The sequence below is a fragment of the Panthera leo genome, chromosome E2 (assembly GCF_018350215.1).
Source record: "Panthera leo isolate Ple1 chromosome E2, P.leo_Ple1_pat1.1, whole genome shotgun sequence".
Classification (NCBI taxonomy): Eukaryota; Metazoa; Chordata; class Mammalia; order Carnivora; family Felidae; genus Panthera; species Panthera leo.
The window spans coordinates 3111197-3130460 of NC_056693.1; the positions used below are offsets into that span (position 1 = coordinate 3111197).

The following is a 19264-nucleotide window of genomic DNA, read 5'->3' on the forward strand; positions in this document are numbered from 1 at the left end:
GGAAGAAGGGAGAGGGGGTCACACTGGCCTGGTCACGCCTGCTTGTTAAGAAGCTGCTTCCTTAGCAACCAGGTGGGAAGGGCCGTGGGGTGGGGGTGGGGGCCTGGGCATGAAAATGAGCCTCCGTGGCAGAAAGAGGAGGCGGTGGTGGTGTAAGACGTCTGCTCCCTGTGAACCAGGGGACTCCACGGGGTAGGGCCTGGGGGACCTTCCTGCCAGGGAATCCCTCCACTTAGTAACCCGATACCTGTGGGGCAGCTCATAGCCTGGGGTCTTCCCCCTAGCAACCAGGGGCAGGGGCCTGAGGCTCCCTGAGCCCCATTGTTAGGGAGCCCCCCCCCCCAACAACGAGATGGCCTAGGAGGACAAGGGGAAAATGGGGGTTGGTCCGCGGGAGGGGGGCAGAGCACTTGCCCAGGAGTCCCCTTGTCCCAAAGGCACTCCGGGCCTCCCCGTGGAGAAAGTATGGGGCATGTGTAGGGGGCCTTAGGGATGTGAGGGCCCTGAGGGTGGCTTCTCCCTAGGCCTCAGTCCACCTACAAATGGGGAAAGGAGTCCATGTGGAGGTCGTCAAGCTTCCCATTTGGTTCCCCTCAGTAAGGAGGAGGAGCCCAACTGGGGAGCTGGGTTGGGACTGCGATCCTTAGTTCTCTCAGGTGAACTTCCAGTCAGCTTTGCAGGGCAGTGAGGAGGGGCCTCCTGAGGCCGTATAGCTTTGGGGCCTGGATTTCTGAGTCTGAGAGAGGAGGGGCTGGGGGGCAGGACTCCTGGGTCTGAAGGAGGAGGGGCTGGGGTCTGGACTCCTGGGTCTGAGGGAGGAGGGGCTGGGGAACAGGACTCCTGAGTCTGAGGGAGGAAGGGCTGGGGTCTGGACTCCTGGGTCTGAGGGAGGAGGGGCTGGGGTCTGGACTCCTGGGTCTGAGGGAGGAGGGGCTGGGGGTCTGGACTCCTGGGTCTGAGGGAGGAGGGGTCTGGGGTCTGGACTCCAGGGTCTGAGGGAGGAGGGGGCTGGGGGCCAGGACTCCTGGGTCTGAGGGAGGAGGGGCTGGGAGTCTAGTCTCTGAGGGAGGAGGGGCTGGGGGTCTGGACTCTTGGGTCTGAGGGAGGAGGTGTTGAGGGCCTGATCCTAGGTCTTAGGGAGGAGAGAGGCTGGGGGCCTGGACTCCTGGGTCTAAAAGAGGAGGGGGCTGGGGGTCTGGACTCCAGGGTCTGAGGGAGGAGGGGGCTGGGGGTCTGGACTCCTGGGTCTGAGGGAGGAGGGGGCTGGGGGTCTGGACTCCAGGGTCTGAGGGAGGAGGGGGCTGGGGGTCTGGACTCCAGGGTCTGAGGGAGGAGGGGGCTGGGGTCTGGACTCCAGGGTCTGAGGGAGGAGGGGGCTGGGGGCCAGGACTCCTGGGTCTGAGGGAGGAGGGGCTGGGGGTCTGGACTCCTGGGTCTGAGGGAGGAGGGGTCTGGGGTCTGGACTCCAGGGTCTGAGGGAGGAGGGGCTGGGGGGCCAGGACTCCTGGGTCTGAGGGAGGAAGGGTATGGGGGCCAGGACTCCAGGGTCTGAGGGAGGAGGGGCTGGGGGCCTGATTCCTGGGTCTGAGGGAGGAGGGGCTGGGGGCCAGGACTCCTGGGTCTGAGGGAGGAGGGGTTGGGAGTCTAGTCTCTGAGGGAGGAGGGGCTGGGGGTCTGGACTCCTGGGTCTGAGGGAGGAGGGGGCTGGGGGTCTGGACTCCAGGGTCTGAGGGAGGAGGGGGCTGGGGTCTGGACTCCAGGGTCTGAGGGAGGAGGGGGCTGGGGGCCAGGACTCCTGGGTCTGAGGGAGGAGGGGTTGGGGGTCTGGACTCCAGGGTCTGAGGGAGGAGGGGGCTGGGGGTCTGGACTCCTGGGTCTGAGGGAGGAGGGGGCTGGGGGCCTGGGCTCCTGGGTCTGAGGGAGGAGGGGGCTGGGGGCCTGGGCTCCTGGGTCTGAGGGAGGAGGGGGCTGGGGGTCTGGACTCCTGGGTCTGAGGGAGGAGGGGGCTGGGGGTCTGGACTCCTGGGTCTAAAAGAGGAGGGGGCTGGGGGCCTGGACTCCAGGGTCTGAGGGAGGAGGGGGTTGGGGGCCTGGGCTCCTGGGTCTGAGGGAGGAGGGGGCTGGGGGCCTGGACTCCTGGGTCTGAGGGAGGAGGGGGCTGGGGTCTGGGCTCCTGGGTCTGAGGGAGGAGGGGGCTGGGGGCCTGGGCTCCTGGGTCTGAGGGAGGAGGGGGCTGGGGGTCTGGACTCCAGGGTCTGAGGGAGGAGGGGGCTGGGGGTCTGGACTCCTGGGTCTGAGGGAGGAGGGGGCTGGGGGCCTGGGCTCCTGGGTCTGAGGGAGGAGGGGGCTGGGGGCCTGGGCTCCTGGGTCTGAGGGAGGAGGGGGCTGGGGGTCTGGACTCCTGGGTCTGAGGGAGGAGGGGGCTGGGGGTCTGGACTCCTGGGTCTAAAAGAGGAGGGGGCTGGGGGCCTGGACTCCAGGGTCTGAGGGAGGAGGGGGTTGGGGGCCTGGGCTCCTGGGTCTGAGGGAGGAGGGGGCTGGGGGCCTGGACTCCTGGGTCTGAGGGAGGAGGGGGCTGGGGTCTGGGCTCCTGGGTCTGAGGGAGGAGGGGGCTGGGGGCCTGGGCTCCTGGGTCTGAGGGAGGAGGGGGCTGGGGGTCTGGACTCCAGGGTCTGAGGGAGGAGGGGGCTGGGGGTCTGGACTCCTGGGTCTGAGGGAGGAGGGGGCTGGGGGCCTGGGCTCCTGGGTCTGAGGGAGGAGGGGGCTGGGGGCCTGGACTCCTGGGTCTGAGGAAGGAGGGGGCTGGGGGTCTGGACTCCTGGGTCTAAAAGAGGAGGGGGCTGGGGGGCTGGACTCTGAGGGAGGAGGGGCTGGGGGTCTGGACTCTTGGGTCTGAGGGAGGAGGTGTTGAGGGCCTGATCCTAGGTCTTAGGGAGGAGAGAGGCTGGGGGCCTGGACTCCTGGGTCTAAAAGAGGAGGGGGCTGGGGGTCTGGACTCCTGGGTCTGAGGGAGGAGGAGCTGGGAGTCTGGACTCCTGGGTCTGAGCGGGGAGGAGGAGGAGGCCAGGACTCCTCTGAGGGCAACTGTCCAGAAGCCCAGAGCCCATTTCTCTGGAAGCCCTGTGAGGCTGACCCCCTGCCCTGGGCATCTCCTGTAAACATCCTGGTGGGAGCTGAGTGGCCCTGGGCTGCCTCCGTCAGAGATGACACAGGTTAGAGGGGGCTCAGCAGGGGGCCGGGGGTGGGGGGTCATAGGGGTTGTGGAGCTGAGGCCAGCAGCTGATGACCATTTCCTGTGTCAACATCATCTGGACCCACTTCGCAATTCCCGGGATTCCTCAGGGATCAAGGAGGGGGTGGGGGGCGGGGCTGCCAGGGCCCTGGACCGCGACTTGGGACTGGGGGGGCCCCCGCCGTCACGGCCCTCACCGCTAATGACAGGTTTGGGCTGCTTCTGCGGCCCGCCTGCCCCGTCACCCCCCAGAGGCCAGACAGGACCCCCCAGGGACAGACAGACGGACACACGCAGCCTCGGACCTGCTGACCTCACACCAGCCAGCCCCACCTCGCCCAGGGGGTCGGCACACGCAAGGACCCCGGCTCCCCGCTAGTATCCCAGTGGTACCTTCCCCCAAGATTGTGACCCCCCACCAGAGCCTCACACACTGGGTCTCCCCTGATCTCCGAGTTTGTTTCTTCCTGTGTCCCTAGATCCCATTGTTTTACATCATTGTCTGTTTGTCACTCTGGGGGTTTGTGCTACAGTTTCTGTTCCTGCTTGTCCTGTCATCTTGTCACCTCCCTCTCAGTGTCTGCACCCCACCCCTTCCTTCTTACTGTCCTTGTAGTGGAAGTAGCTGGAGCACCCCTCACCCTGGGGAAGACCCAGGAGTCTGGAGAGTTCCCCCTGCCCTCGCCCTCCTGTCCTGCGCCCACCACATCTCCCTCAGCCTCCTGCAGCCGGGAAGGATGAAAGATGGGCAAACATGACCCCAGAGCCCTGGGTGATGGCCAAGGCGACACTGGGGGTGGGGCGGGGGGACTGGCCCCAGCCACGCACCACTGACCTGGCCCCAGACTCCTGACCTTTTCCGTAGCGTATTCTCCAAATTATAAAAGGCAACACTTTTTTCTCTACCTGGAAGCCAGGGTTTGGGGCCTGGATACTGGGCATGGGGTCTGAGGGAGGAGGGGCTGGGGACCAGGACTCCTGGGTCTGAAGGAGGAGGGGCTGGGGGAAGGACTCCTGGGTCTGAGGGAGGAGGGGCTGGGGGTCCAGACCCCTGGGTTGAAGAAGGGGGTCTGGTTCCCTGTAGGTGGAAGGGGCTGCCATTTCGAGATCCCTTTTGTTGCTCCCAGACTGGCCCCGGGCCCAGTCCCTATCCCCTCAGGCCAGTCCATCCCCCAGGCTGGTGGCCTGAGTCACCTTGGCTGGCCCCGCCGGTCTGGGGGGGGGGCTACGTCAGTTCTCCCCTCACTGACGCAGCCTTGGGCCCCCCACGCTGACTCAGCCGGAAACAGGCCCCCTGAGGGGCGGAGACCCAGTGGTCAGAGGCCTGGGTCCCTGCGGGAACGGGGGCTGGGAAGGGCCCCTGGGGGGCCCTGGAAGGGGTGGCCATGACAGACCAAGGGAGAGAGAGCTCTTACCTGAGCAATGAGGTCATGTCCCACCATGGGGGGGCTGTGACCTCACCTCCCTGGGGAGGAGAGCCGTCGTCCCCCCCCTCCCATGGTGGGGGATGGGAGGGGGAGAACTCTAGCCTCCATTCATCCCCAGAGTCCCCCCTGCCAGCTCAGCACAGAGCCTAGAGGGAGTCTGCCGGGGGACCTTTGGAAAGTCCCGTCACTTTGTCTTCCACTGTCGCTTCTGTCCTGGGTGGTGGTGGGGGGGGGGGATGCTCCTGGGAATGGAGCTCTGGACCTGTTCCCTCAGGGGCTCTGCCCAAGTGCCTGGCCCTCCTCCGGGTACCATGTCCACGCGGCTGTTCCCCCGTCTGTGTGCGTCTCCCCCTCTGGCGCCAATGCCTCTCTGCACCGCGATCTCTATGCAGATGTCCCCCGTGCCCTGTCCCCAGCTCCTCTCCCTGGCTGAGCCACTCTCTCTGCAGTTCTGTCACCCTCCCTGCCTCCTCTGCTCACGCAACATCTCCACCCTTCTTTCTCTGGGTCTCCCCGCATGTGTTAATAAAAATCAAGAAAGAGAATAACAATGGTTCATATTTCCTGAGAGCTGACTGCGTGCTTTGCATGGGTGAAGTCATTCTTACCCCGGCGTTTGGGGGGTAGGATGGGTACTCGGTCACCCCCATTTCACAGGTGAGGAAACTGAGGCACAGAGGGGTACCGCACCTCCTTTCCATCTCTGCTTCTCTCCCCACCTTCACATCCCTACCTGTCTCCTGGGGAAAGGCTCTGCCCCTCTCTGTCCTCAATGTTCAGCACCTCTGTCTCTGAGCGCGTCTGTCCCCCTGCCTCTGTCTCTTGGGGCCTTTCTGCTCTGTCACCTGCTCCTCTGTTTTCTCTGTATCTCTTCTGCAGCCTGCCTCCCCTCTATGACTGCAACTTTGCCCCTCTTCCTCCTGGGGTCTCTCTGCGACTGCAGTGTATCTCCTTAGTGTCTCCGTCTCTCTATCTCTGCCTTTCAGAGGATCTATCTCTGCCCCAATGTCCCCATCTCTCCAAGTGTCTCTGTCTCCTTGCTTGGGTCTCCAAGCTCCGTCCCCTTCTCTTTCTCCGTTCCTCGTCCCACGGGGTCGCTCTGCCTCCCCATCCTGCGTCTTGTGGCCCCGTCCCCAGCTCTCCGTGTCCCTCAGTGCCAGTCCTGGTCCTGTGGACCCCCGCCCGCTGCCCGCAGCCGGGCCCCAGCCCTCTGCGCCGTGTGTGTCTGCCCCTGCGGCGGCCGGCCGAGGAGGTGGAGGGAGGGGACGCCAATGACCTCACCAGCCCCTCTCCGACCACCCCCCCCTTTCTCTTTTCAACTTTTCCAACTTTTCCTTCCGTGCCCTCCTCTGAGCAAGGCAGCGTGAGCCCTGCGAGGCAGCCGGCTCCGTCTGAATGGAAAAGGCAGGCAGGGAGGGTGAGTCAGGATGTGTCAGGCCGCCCTCCCCTGCCGCCTGCCCCCCGCCCGCCCGCCCTGGCCCCCTATATAACCCCCCAGGCATCCACACTCCCTCACTGCCACGGCCCTCGCTGCTCACACGCACATGCCTCCCCTCCCCAGGCCGAGGCCCAGCTGACCCCCAGGGCTCCCCCCCGGCAGCGGACAGGGAAGGGTTAAAGGCCCCCAGCTCCCTGCCCCCTGCCCTGGGGAATCCCTGCCCTGTGGGGACATGAACAGTAAGTTGGTTCAAGTTCATAGGGTGGGGGGGGGGGACAGGAAGGGAGGAGGGAGGGACCGCGGCGAGGAGGGTGGGGAGCAGACAGACACAGCGGAATCGGACAGAGAGAGACAGAGGAGAGCGAGGGAGCCGTGGGGAGGCAGAGACGGAGGACAGGAAAGGAGATTCAGAGAAAGCAGCAGGAGGCCGGGAGCAGAGACGGGCAGAGACAGGAGGACGGATTTGAGACGCGGAGACAGGGCAGCGCGAGAGACATGAAGACATACAGACAGAGACAGACAAATGCCGGGAGGTGACCCCCAAGAGCGCGGGACGCCCTGGGAGTCGGCAGACACCCGGGCATCCCGACAGAAAGGCTCCGGGAGGGAAACTGAGGCAGGGAGCCCGAGGAGGTGAGCGCAAGTCCCGAACGCCGACCCCCCAGGCAGGGGGAGGAGAGAAAGAGAGACAGTGGTGCAGACAGGAACCGGAGAGCCAGACAGATGCGGACCGACGGACAGACAGCGGCCGGGGAGGGCCCGGGGGGCGGGCTGGGGGTGTGATGCGGGAGCGGGGCGGCCCGGGGGGCGCTGATTGGCTGGCGGGCGCGGGGGTGGGCGGGGCGGCTGGGGGATGGGCTGCCGGGGAACCAGCGGGCCGGAGCCCCCGGGGAGCGCGCCGCCGCCGGGTCCCTGTCCGCCTCCCGCGTCCCCGCTGCGCCCGCGTCTCTGCGTCCCTCCGCCCAGGTGTGCCCCGGGGGCATCCCCGGCACCACGGCCCGGCCTTCCGCGGTCCCCCTGGGCAGGGGTCTGGGCCTCCGGGTTCCTGTCCCGGTCTCCTTGCCCCGCTCTCAGTCCGGCTCGGGCTCCCGAGGCCCGGGGAGGGGGCAGGTTCTGGCCTGTGCCTCCCCCCTCACGCCCCGCCCCGGGGCCCAGATTCCGGCGTCCGGGGGCGGACGGGAGACGCCCGGCCCGTCTACCCGCCCCGGGCCGCGTCTGCTCCGACGGGCGGGGCAGCCAGAGCGGGAGAGGGAGAGGGCAACCCGCCCCGGGCCTGCGACCTGCCCTGGGCGCGCCACCCCGGGACTCGGGACCCCCAGTCCCTCCTCCCCCGGACCCACCAGTCCGGTCTGAGCTCCCTCTGCCTTCTCCCGCCCCCAGGTGTTTGCTGCCTGGTCCTGGTCGCTCTGAGCCTGTGGCCGGATAGAGCTGCTGCCCCGGGGCCACCGCCGGGCCCCCCACGGGCCTCCCCAGACCCTCGGGCCGAGCTGGACAGCGCCGTCCTCCTGACCCGCTCTCTCCTGGCGGACACTCGACAGCTTGCTGCGCAGCTGGTGGGAGAGCCTGCCGGGGGCTGGGCTGGGACAGGGACCCGGAGTGTGGAGGGCTTCTGGGCTCGCACGGAAACAGCGGGAGGGGGGAGTCTGGGGCCTGTCTGCAGGATGGGGGGACCCTTGGAGCTGGGCAGGGTCCCCCTCAAGGCTTCTTTTCCCCCACAGAGAGACAAATTTCCAGCCGACGGAGACCACAACCTGGACTCTCTTCCCACCTTGGCCATGAGTGCAGGGGCGCTGGGAGCCCTACAGGTAAGGGGAGGGGAAGGGGAAGAGGGGGCAAAGGTGAGAGCTGGGCGGTGGCCAGGGTGCAAGGGGGGCTGGGGGCCAGAGCAGGCGTGTGGCAGGTGTTCCGTGATGCCCCCCATGCCCTGCCTCCTAGCTCCCAGGTGTGCTGACGCGGCTGCGGGCAGACCTGTTCTCCTACCTGCGGCACGTGCAGTGGCTGCGGCGGGCGGGCGGCCCTTCCTTGCGGACCCTGGAGCCGGAGCTGGGCGCCCTGCAGGCCCGGCTGGACAGACTGCTGCGCCGGCTGCAGCTCCTGGTACGACCTCGACCTCGCAGCTCCCAGGCCCCATACCTAGACTTGAAACCTGAGACCCTGGGACCCCAGACTCCAGGCCTGCTCGGAGACCCCCAGCCCCCTCGAGGCCCCAGACCCTGACCCAAAGCCAGCCTGGAGACCCTGACTCTGCAAACTCCAGACCTCAAGAGCCTAGATCCTGAGATCTCGGGTGAGACGACCCCAGATCCTGAGCTCTGAGTCTCTAAGACCTCAGATGCTGGTTGTGAGCCCTTAAGACCCCCAAACCCTGACCGCCAAAACCTGAGACCCAAGAACCTGAGATCAGAAAACTTTAGTTGCCCGTTCCTGGGCCTGACCACAAAGACCCTGGACCTCAAATTCCAGCTCCCAGTTCTGAGACCCCAGCCCTCACCCACGAGTCCCTGAGCTTGGATCCTAGAGACCCCACATGTAAGACACCAGCCCCAAGATCTTGGACCTGACCCCAGACTTGAGCCTACAGCACCCAGCGTTCACCTAGCATCAGGATCCCAGCCCTGACTCTATAGACTTCACCCCTCAATCCCCTGAGCTTGGCCCTGGAGTTCCAGCTTTGAGACCTCTACCTTTTGGCCCCAGCCTCCACTTTCTGAACCCAACATGTTGAGAACTCCCCACCCAGAAACTCTACCCTGCAGGTTAAAGACCCTCTGGAAACATGCAGCCTGGACTCCCAGGTTCCAAACGCCCCTTCCCGGGACCCCCACTGCACCCCCACCCATTGCTAACCTTCTGTCTTCTCCCAACAGATGTCCCGCCTGGCCTTACCCCAAGCACCCCCAGACCCACCAGCTCCCCCACTGGCCCCCCCAGCCTCCGCCTGGGGAGGCATCAGGGCAGCCCACGCCATTCTTGGGGGGTTGCACCTGACCCTTGACTGGGCCGTGCGGGGCTTGCTGCTGCTGAAGACTCGGTTGTGACCAGCTACACAGAACCGCCAACGTCCTTCGATGCCACATCTTATTTATTTATTTATTTGGGGACTAGGGGCATGGAGGTCAGGAGATACCCCCCTCTTCTTCTCCCCCTGATTAGAGACGGTCCCTCCAGGAGACCTGGGCAGAAGAGGGGGGGGCATCTGTGCCTTATTTATACTTATTTATTTAAGGGCGTGGGTGGGAGGTGGGTGGGCTTGGGGACCAAAGGGTGAGGGAACAGGAGTCCTGGATTCTTGAATCTCTAAGACGTCTGGCCACAGTGTTTCCCTGTTCCCCACGCCTCTGGGCCTAGGCAGGAGCATATATTATTTATTAAACAATTACTTTTTGTGTTGGGGTGGGGAGGGAAGGGAAAGAGGCCTGGGTTTTTGTACAAAATGCGAGAAACTTTTGTACGATACAGAAGGGGAAATTAAATTTGTCATACGCATCCACTTAGAGGTGATTTCTCTGAGGGCTGGGGGCTGGGGTCCCTGGAGTAGAGGGAGGCAGGGACCCTTAGTGGGCAGGACAGCAGAGGGGAGATGGTTGGTCCTCCAGGGCAGGGTCTGAGCCTCATCTGGTGCACAGCACTTCATAGACTCTCAATAAATATTTAATAGAAGGTTCCAGAAGGTCATCCAGTGCCCTACAGTGCTTGTACATGACAAGGCTGCAAGTTCGAGGTCATTCATTATGGCAGTTCACAACAGCAAATTGGAAGCAACCTAGATGTTCAACAGTGAGGGATGGTTTAATAAATGACACCCATCTGTGTGATGGAAAACTATTAGCCATAAAGGGGGGATGATACAGAGGCGGCTTTAAGACATAGAGAAAGCAGGCTACTAACCACTGCATGATTCCCACTTTGCTTCTCTGGATGGATGGATGGATGGATATATAGATTTTTTTAAGAAGTCCTAGAACACAGGGCACCTGGCTGGCTCAGTCAGTAGAGCATGTGACTCTTGATCTCTGGGCCGTGAGTTCAAGTGCCACGCTGGGCATAGAGCTTACTTTAAAATAATAATTAAAAAAAAAAAAAACTCCTAGAAGAAAATACACCAAAATGTTGACCATGGTCCCCTCAGGGTGGAAGGCAGGGTGGGATTATGGGTGCTTTCATTATTTGTGCTTCTCCGAATTACTCAGAGTTTCTACAGTGACCATGTGTTTTGCATGACCCATTAAAAAAAAAAAATACACACTTTTTAGAAGGACGGAATGCCAGCCAACCCCTTCCCCCAAAACAAGACCTCAGAAGGAGTCAGGAATGACTGCTCACTGAGTGTGTGCTCTGGGCCGTGTCTTAAGTGTGGGGTTTTACTTACATGATCCCCTGAATGCTCCGTCATGCCCCACTTTCCAGGTGAGAGAAAGTGAGGCTGGCGGGGGAGGGGACATGGTGTTCAAGGTCACACCTTGAAAGGGACCACTGTGTTTCTGCCAGAGGTCCAGCTCCTTCCAAAGCCCGTGCCCCTTTCTTTATAACCAATGTTCAGCAATCACTGCCACAGACACAAATCGGTTATATATGGGGAAACTGAGGCTCAGTGGGGGGTATGAGTCTTCCTCAAGGTCCCTGAAAGGGGTCAGTCGTGAGTTGGGGCCATGCTCGGGCCTCCCTTCTTAAGTGGGAAACTCTTTGGTTAATTATCCATTTATAATGTCCAAGACAGATCCTGCCGGGGGCCCTGAGTTTTCAGTAGCTTTGGGTCTGCAGTCGTGGCTTCTGATTCACAGACTCCAGCCCTCGAGACTCTAGGCCACATCCCAGGAGGAGAAGGGAGTCCACGCCCCCCCCCCCGAGAGTTCCCAGAAAGAGTCCTACAAGTGTCTGATGAGGTCACAAAGGCCCCCCCCCAAGGCTCCTCCCCCAAGCCAGGGCTGACCACCCTCCACCACAGGGCCATGGCCAAGCCCTGGGGAAGCCCCACCCTCTGGGACCCCTGAGCTGTGGCACCTGCCAAGCCTAAAGGGCCAGGGCGGGTGGGCTGGGGGACACTGGGCAGGCCAAGCACCCAGGTGCCGGGTCCCTGACTCTGTGTCTGGGGTGACCCACCTTTTCTGCAGCCGCCGTGAACCGGCTTCAGAACATCAGGCGCATGGAGCCATTCCAGGGACCCTCAAAATGGGTCCCCACGCTAGGCGAGCTGCAGAAGACCCTCCAGAGGGGCGAGTACCTGCCCCTCCGCCCGCTGCCCATGTTCGAGAGTAACTTTGTTCAGGTCCCCAGCTTCCTGCACCCTGGGGGCGGAGAGGGGCAGGAAGGGATTGAGACACCACCCCCCCCACCCCCGCCCCGGACTGGGGGGTTCGAACCCAGGCAGGCACTGACTAGGCAGCCGCGGGGGTGGGGAGGCTCAGGTGGTAGGGGGCTTGGGCTGGGGGTGCCAGAGGAGCATTGGAGAAAGGAGTGGTCCCAGCCCCCCTCCCTGGCCCCCCAGGTGACCAATCGAGGGGCCCCCGTGTACGTGCACCACAGAACCAACCGTGTGACCATGGGTGTGGCTGCCTCCCAGCCTGGCCTGGTGTTGCCAGACATCCTGCTGATCGCTCAGCCCCCGGAGGGCAGGGAGTGCTCCAGCCTCGTCCTCACCAGGTGCCTCCATTCCGCACCCCCCCCCCCCCGCCGCTCCCCAGGCCTGCCCTATCCCCCCTCGACCATGTCCCTCTCCCACCTCTCCCCCTCGTCCCCCACCCCCCCTGCCCTGCCCCATCCTCTGCTCCACCACGTCTGTCTCCTGCCTCCCCCAGGATGCTCCCGCTCGACCTGACCCGCCTCTACGTGCATGACCTGTCCTCCTGGCGCCTGAAACTGCGCCTGGTCACGGGCCGCTGCTACTACCTGGAGCTGGATGCCCCCCGCAACGAGGCCGGCTTCCTGTTTGACCGCTGGATCCGGCTCATCAATCTGCTCCAGGGGCCCGCCACTACCTGGCTCCCCAGGACCCCGCATGGGCCCGCCAGGGACCCGGCCAGCGTCAAACCTCCTGCCTCCACCTGGCGCCTCCAGGTGGGCAGTGCCCCCCCCCCCCCCCACAGACCCTGGGAGCAGCCGTGGTTTTGGATTTCAGAGCGGGGACCAACAGCTGAAATCCAGAATCCCAAGATTTAGGCTGGGGGTCAGGACTCCTGGGTCTGAGGGAGGAGGGGCGGGGGCCTGGACTCCTGGGTCTGAGGGAGGAGGCCCGCATTCCAGGATCTGAGGGAGGAGATGGCTGGTGGCCTGGATTCCAGGGTTTGCAGGAGCAGAGGGGAGGACCCCTGGGTCCTGGCATGGGGACGGGTTGGGGTCCTGGAGTCCTGAGCGGGGTAGGTAATGGGGACGTGGAAACCAGGAGGAGGAACCCGTCCTGACCGACCCCCTCCCCATCCACAGGACCAGCCCCAGTCCGGACGTTCGGGTGAGCAGCCTCCGTGTCCTCAGACCCTTCCCTACTTGTCAGCCTCTCCTGCCCCAGGCGTGGCCACACCTACCAGCCCTTGAGCTCTCCCCCCTCCCCTGCCCGAGCCTCACGTCCTCCCTGTCGGGGACCCTGACTGGAGGTCCTCCCCTCCTCTGCAGTCATGACTGTGGAGCCCAACTTTCCTTACAAGATGCTGACACTTCAGAAACAGAGGAAGGCCAGGGTGAGCAGGTTGGGCAGGCCGGGCTGGGGAGGGGCCGGGCTGGGGGCCCCGCGCCTCCTGACTGCCCGCCGTCCCTCCTCCCACCGCCAGACCCTCAAGCGCAAATTCAAGTCTCAGGCCGTGGGCGACTCTGTGCCTCTCATCTGGTCACGGCAGGAGCACGCTGAGCCTAGAAGGAAATCTGCAGAAAAGAAGTAGGCTTGGTTGGGGTCTTGCTGCCCGCGGGAGGCCGAAGGGCGAGGACCCCGGTGTGGAGGCCACCAGAGTCACCCCACATTGCCCCCTACAGGTCCCAACGAAACCTCCACCCTGACACATCTCAGACCCACATCCAGGTTACCGGTGAGCACACCTCGCCCTCCCCGTGTGGACCCCCAACGTTCTGGCCCTTCCCCCGAGGGCTCACTCTGCCTTCTTCCCGCCCAGAGAAGCCCAGCATCACCATCCGTACCGTCTTCAGCATCGTCTCCAACACCATCAACCACACACAGTCCTCTTCCAAGGCAGCTATGTCCTGGGGGCCCACTCCTGGTCTGAGGGAGGAGGGGCTGGGGGCCTGGGCTCCTGGGTCTGAGGGAGGAGGGGCTGGGGGTCTGGACTCCTGGGTCTGAGGGAGGAGGGGCTGGGGGTCTGAAATCCTGGGTCTGAGGGAGGAGGGGCTGGGGGTCTGGACTCCTGGGTCTGAGGGAGGAGGGCTGGGGGCCTGGACTCCTGGGTCTGAGGGAGGAGGGGCTGGGGGTCTGGACTCCTGGGTCTGAGGGAGGAGGGCTGGGGGCCTGGACTCCTGGGTCTGAGGGAGGAGGGGCTGGGGGTCTGGATTCCTGGGTCTGAGGGAGGAGGGGCTGGGGGTCTGAAATCCTGGGTCTGAGGGAGGAGGGGCTGGGGGTCTGGACTCCTGGGTCTGAGGGAGGAGGGGCTGGGGGTCTGGATTCCTGGGTCTGAGGGAGGAGGGGCTGGGGGTCTGGACTCCTGGGTCTGAGGGAGGAGGGGCTGGGGGTCTGGATTCCTGGGTCTGAGGGAGGAGGGGCTGGGGGTCTGGACTACTGGTCTGAGGGAGGAGGAGCTGAGGGGTCTGGATTCCTGGGTCTGAGGGAGGAGGGGCTGGGGGTCAGGACTCCCTCATCTGAGGGAGGAGGGGCTGGGGGTCTGGGCTCCTGGGTCTGAGGGAGGAGGGGCTGGGGGCCTGGGCTCCCTCATCTGAGGGAGGAGGGGCTGGGGGTCTGAAATCCTGGGTCTGAGGGAGGAGGGCTGGGGGTCTGGGCTCCTGGGTCTGAGGGAGGAGGGGCTGGGGGCCTGGGCTCCTGGGTCTGAGGGAGGAGGTGCTGGGGGCCTGGACTCCTGGTCTGAGGGAGGAGGAGCTGAGGGGTCTGGATTCCTGGGTCTGAGGGAGGAGGGACTGGGGGCCTGGACTCCTGGGTCTGAGGGAGGAGGGGCTGGGGGTCTGGACTCCTGGTCTGAGGGAGGAGGAGCTGAGGGTTCTGGACTCCTGGGTCTGAGGGAGGAGGGGCTGGGGGTCTGGATTCCTGGGTCTGAGGGAGGAGAGGCTGGGGGGCAGGACTCCTGGGTCTGAGGGAGGAGGAGCTGAGGGGTCTGGATTCCTGGGTCTGAGGGAGGAGGGGCTGGGAGTCAGGACTCCCTCATCTGAGGGAGGAGGGGCGGGGGGTCTGGACTCCCGGGTCTGAGGGAGGAGGGCCCTGTGTCCTGGGCTCTGGGAGCCTCCCCTGGCCGTGACCATTCTTCCCCTCTTCTCTGTCCACCTACAGTGTTGCTCTTCTGACTCAGACACGGCCACAGTCCTGGGCGGTTTAATTGAGACCCCCATCCGCTGTGCCTCCGCAGACACCCCTGATATTTCCTTGCTGGAATCCTATGATCCCTTCAACACGTACCTGTGGCAGCAGGACATCGAAAACCTGATGGACCCCGATACCAGCACCTTGTCCTCGTCCTCCTTCTCCCCAGCCACCTACCCTCCCCGCTTCTCCCTCCCAGCCGCTTACTCCTCCTCCCACAGGCGCAAGGAAAAGGCCCAGGCTCTGGGATCCGGGCAGAGGCAGCGGCCTCCACCCTCTCAGAAGACCGCAGCTGCCCGCGTGGCCGCTTGGAAGGTTCCATTCCTCCGTGACCAGTCCAAGAGGGTCTCAGCAATGCATGATCCATCCCAGAAGATGTCGACTGCACCCGGCCCACCCCGGGGGGCCCCAGTGGTACCCGCTGTTACCCAGAAGACCCCAACAGTACACGGCCCCCCTTGGAAGGCCCCACCTGTATCCGTTACTTCCCGGAAGGCCGCAGCCAGTCCTGGCCCGGCCCGGAAGGCCCCACCTGTATCGCCTACTTCCCGGAAGGCTGTATCTTCCTCTGTCCCAGGAAGGAAATCCGTGTTCCTACCTGCCCCATCCCAGAAGGCTCTGACGTCACCTACTCAACAGCAGATGACACCGGACACCGGCACTTTGGGCACGTTGCCCACAGGAGGTCCTAGACGGCGTGTGCTCAAGAGAAGCCAGCGTGAGGGGACGCCAGGACCACTGATGTTTGTGGGCACCCAGGAGATGGACCTGATAGAGACAAGGACCCAGAAAACATCCCAGGACCTGCCTTTTACCACCACCAAGAAGGAGTCTGAGGAGGTCGTGCTCACTAAAGCCCTGAAGATCACCCTGGATGGCTTGAAGGGCAGGGGCAAGTTGGAGGACAAGGTCCACAGAAAGAAGGAGGAGATATCCCTGGACAAGCCTGGCTTAACCTCCCAGACGGTGGGGCAACAGCAGAAGTGGCTCAAGACCCAGGAGGTGGTCATCCAGGGACCCCCAGAGGAGCAAAGCAGGCCGTTCTCGGTGGAGGGGCTCACCCTTGCCAAGCTGATGATCATGGCCAACTCCAAGGAACCGCCCCTGAGGCCCGCAACAGTCAATCCGTCCTCCTGGCTCTCGAACCCCCCGATGCCTGACATGTCAACAGTCAGCCCCAGTGAGGTGCCCTTGCTGCAGGGGACACCAGAGGTGGTTGGAGAGCAGTCCCTGTTTGGCACCCGGGTGAAGGAGAGAATGCATCCGTGGGCTGAAGGGAGCATGTATCGCTGGGTAGAGGCACAGCCCCAGGTTCCAAAAGAGGCTTCCGAAGTGCCTGGCCTCCCCAGGCATGAGGCCAGCAGCCTGATGATGGACAATGTCTCCCCAGAGCCCATCAGTCTGCCTGCATCAAGGTGGGAGGAGGTACCCCCGTGGCCCATCTCACTGACCCCCATCTCAGAGACGAAGGCCAGTGTGTTCCAGCAGCCAAAGAGAGCATCTCTTGAGCCTGAGGGGCAGTCAGACCAGCTGGAGGGGAGGTCAGGCCAGCTCAAGAAGACTCCAGACCAGCTGGAGGGGATGCCAGACCAGCTCGAGAGGACTCCAGACCAGCTTGAGGGGATGCCACACCAGCTTGAGGGGATATCGGACCAGCTCCAGAGGATGCCAGACCAGTTTGAGGGGATGCCAGACCAGTTCAAGGGGATATCAGACCAGCTCGAGAGGATGCCAGACCAGCTCGAGGGGATGCCAGACCAGCTTGAGAGGATAGACCAGCTCAAGAGGATGTCAGACCAGCTCCAGGGGATGTCAGACCAGAGTGCCCTGGCCATAACAAAGTTGTCCTCTGATGTTATCTTACCAACACTCGTAGAAAATGAGAATATGATGGGCATGGCCCCCGAGGTGGAGGACATAGAGGAACCGGGTGCTTACAGTCCTTCAGCCAGGTATTTGGGGTGACAGCTGACACGTTCTGTCAACTCCATTAGCTGCAAGATAAAAAGAGGATCATTCCCTTTTTTCACTTTTATTCACGGACTCAATGTATAGAGAGTGTTGACTTGTGCTAGGCATTGTTCTAAGCACTAGAGATATGGCATTGAGCAATTTGGGGAGGATATGCTCCTGTCATCTTGTGTGTAGAGCCCAGGGATGCTGTTCAATGTCCTACAATGCACAGGATGGCCCACCACAGCAGAGAATGATCCAGAGAAAATATCAGTAGTGCTGAAGTTAGGAGCCCTGACAATTAACAGCTAAGTCAATTATATTGCACGCTATAAGGTGATAGCTCCATGGGAAAAGAGCAGGGGCTGGGGGGGACTAGGGATGAAGATAGGCAGCCTCCTGTATTGGACTGGTTGGTGCAGGAGGGCTTCAGTGAGTTGATGTCATTTGTGTAAAGGCCCGAAGGAGGGGAAGAAGGAAGCCATGCACACATCTGGTGAAAGTATGTTCCCTGCAGAAGAAACAGCCACCGCAGAGGCCCTGAGGCATGAGTGTGTGTGTGATACGTTGGACCAAGAGTGAGTTCCAAGGGACCCCAAGAGTAGGAAATGAAGTCAGAAAAAGTCACGCAAGTGGTGGTAATCACGTGGGACCTTGCAGGCCATTTTAAGGCCTTTGGCTTTGATGCTGAGTGAGCTGGGGGATTTGGGGCAGAATGGCTGAGACTGGTGTATATTTGAAAAGGCTCTCTCTGGCCAAAGCATAGAGAAGGTAAGGGGGGCAAGGATGGGATCTGGGAGAATAGGGAGGAGGCAGTTGCAACGATCCGGGCATGAGACAAGAAGGGAGGTGTTGGAAGTGTGAGAAAGAGGCAGGATGGTTGAGCCGACAGATTGGCTCATGGATTGGACACGGCCATGTGGTGTCAAGGGCAAACGTAGGGTCTGGGGTCTGAGACACTGGGGAGACGGAGAGGCTGTGAATGCAGCAGGTGGCAGGGAGGGGATCAGGATCGTCTAAGATCCCTGGTGAAGAAGTGGGGCAGGTAGCTGGATATATGAATTGGGAGTGATGGGAAATCATCGGCACATGGATAGTTACCACAAGCCAAGAGACTGGAGGAGGTCACCAGCCAGTGAGCGTCGACAAAGAGGGTGCAAAGTGTTTAGAAAAGGGGAAACCAGGGGCGCCTGGGTGGTTCAGTCAGTTAAGCGTCTGACTTTGGCTCAGGTCGTGATCTCATGGTTCGTGAGTTCGAGCCCCGCGTCGGGCTCTGTGCTGATGGCTCAGAGCCTGGGGCCTGCTTCGGATTCTGTGTCTCCCTCTCTCTCTATCCCTCCCCGACTAGCGCTCTGTTTCTCCCTGTCTTTCAAAAATAAATAAATGTAAATTTTTTTTTTTTTTAATGAAAAGGGGAAACCATAGTGAGAGTTGGCAGAATGGTGACAGCCTGGGTGTCAGGGGCAGCTGCGTGTAATGCTGCAGTTAGGTGAAAGAATACGGGACTGAGGCAGGAGCCCTGGGCTTACCAGCAAGGATTTTATTATTTGTTGCATGGTGGGAACAAAGACCCGAATGGGGCAGGCCGACGGGAGCACAGAAAGCAGGGGATCACTTGCCGCAGCCCTTGAAAACACGATGCTCAGTGAAAGGAACCAGATGCAGAAGGCCTCACCGTGTGTGATTCCATTTGTGGGAAACTTGCAGACCAGGCAAATAAATCCAAGCGGAATGGTGGTTGCTAGGAGCTGGGAGGAATGGGAGGAATGGGGAGGGATGACTTATTGGGAACAGGGGTCTCCTTTTGGGGTGATGAAATGTTCTGGAGCTAAGTGGAGGTGGTGGTTGCACAGCACTGTGGATGTAATTAGTGTCGCCGAACTGTGCACTTTGAAACGGTTGCAAAGGTAAATTTTATGTGATGTGTATTTCCCCGCTATATACCTACCTACCCACCCACCCACGTACACGTACTTTCCTATGAACGTGCGTATGCAAAGAGGGGACGCAGAGAGGAGGGGTCCAGCAGCTTTTTTCCAAGTAGTTTGCTGGAAGGGGAGGAGGGACATGGCAAGAAGTAGCTGGTGTAGGAAGTGAGCACGAGAGTGCTGAAGAGGAGAGAGAGATTAGCATTTGCGTGTTGGTGTGAAGGATCCACAGGCGGGCTCCCCCGCAACTAGGCAGGAGGGAGAGAAACTTGGGAGGGACAGCAGGGACAGGAAGACACTGGTGGGGACCCTGATTCCAGCTCACGCTTCATTTTAGCAGGGATTTACTGAGCCCTCACTATGCTCTTCCTGTGACCTCCAAGACCCCCTCTGGCTTTCTCTCTCTCCGCAGCATACAGAGTTCCCAGAGCCTTCAATAGCGGGATTCGGGGGGAGTCAATCTCAATCGCCAAAGTGTCCAAAGGAGCCCAGCGTGACCAGGTAGCCAGAGACCCTGCGGACCCGCCTTAGTCCTGGTACTGAAGTCCGGCGGCTCGGACACCACCCTTACTCTTTCCTCCTCTTCCCCACAGGCCCCCAGGGTGCTGTGCACCTGTACCGTAAGAAGCAGGGTGCTGAAAAGCCCGGGCGGGGGGGACGCTCCCTCTAGGGTAGAGACCAGAGCTATCTATACGTTTATATATTGGGGGGCGGGGGGCGGGGGAGAGCCCGCGGAGCGGCCCAGCTTCGCAGAGATTAAAAGCCTGAGTCTGAGACTCGGCAAAAATCGCGACTGGGTGCCAGTGTGTGCGCGCGGGGTGG

The 19264-nt window shown here is 62.2% G+C and overlaps 2 protein-coding genes across 4 annotated transcripts; both read left to right on the forward strand.

Moving 5' to 3' along the window:
* The first annotated feature begins 5 nt into the window (after positions 1-5).
* IL11 (interleukin 11) lies at positions 6-9722 on the forward strand. 3 transcript variants are annotated; one of them, XM_042920360.1, is made up of 6 exons: positions 6-192; positions 3202-3212; positions 7478-7650; positions 7816-7902; positions 8033-8194; positions 8965-9722. In XM_042920360.1, exons 1-6 carry the CDS (start codon positions 110-112, stop codon positions 9133-9135), a joined length of 687 nt encoding a protein of 228 aa, XP_042776294.1. In that variant the 5' UTR covers positions 6-109; the 3' UTR covers positions 9136-9722. The 3 variants fall into 3 exon arrangements, 1 of the variants encoding a protein (XP_042776294.1); XR_006197373.1 differs by lacking the exons at positions 7478-7650; positions 7816-7902; positions 8033-8194; positions 8965-9722 and adding an exon at positions 3485-3727 and having other exon boundaries at positions 3119-3212; XR_006197374.1 differs by lacking the exons at positions 6-192; positions 7478-7650; positions 7816-7902; positions 8033-8194; positions 8965-9722 and adding exons at positions 205-656; positions 3485-3727 and having other exon boundaries at positions 3119-3212.
* A 1470-nt stretch (positions 9723-11192) lies between these two features.
* FAM71E2 (family with sequence similarity 71 member E2) lies at positions 11193-19113 on the forward strand (the record flags this gene model as incomplete). Its single annotated transcript, XM_042920034.1, has 11 exons — positions 11193-11363; positions 11583-11737; positions 11893-12151; positions 12518-12542; positions 12704-12768; positions 12859-12962; positions 13058-13110; positions 13195-13271; positions 14532-16513; positions 18855-18943; positions 19036-19113. Coding segments are annotated over 10 exons (2919 nt in total), but the record flags the coding sequence as incomplete, so codon positions are not given.
* Between the last annotated feature and the right edge of the window lie 151 nt (positions 19114-19264).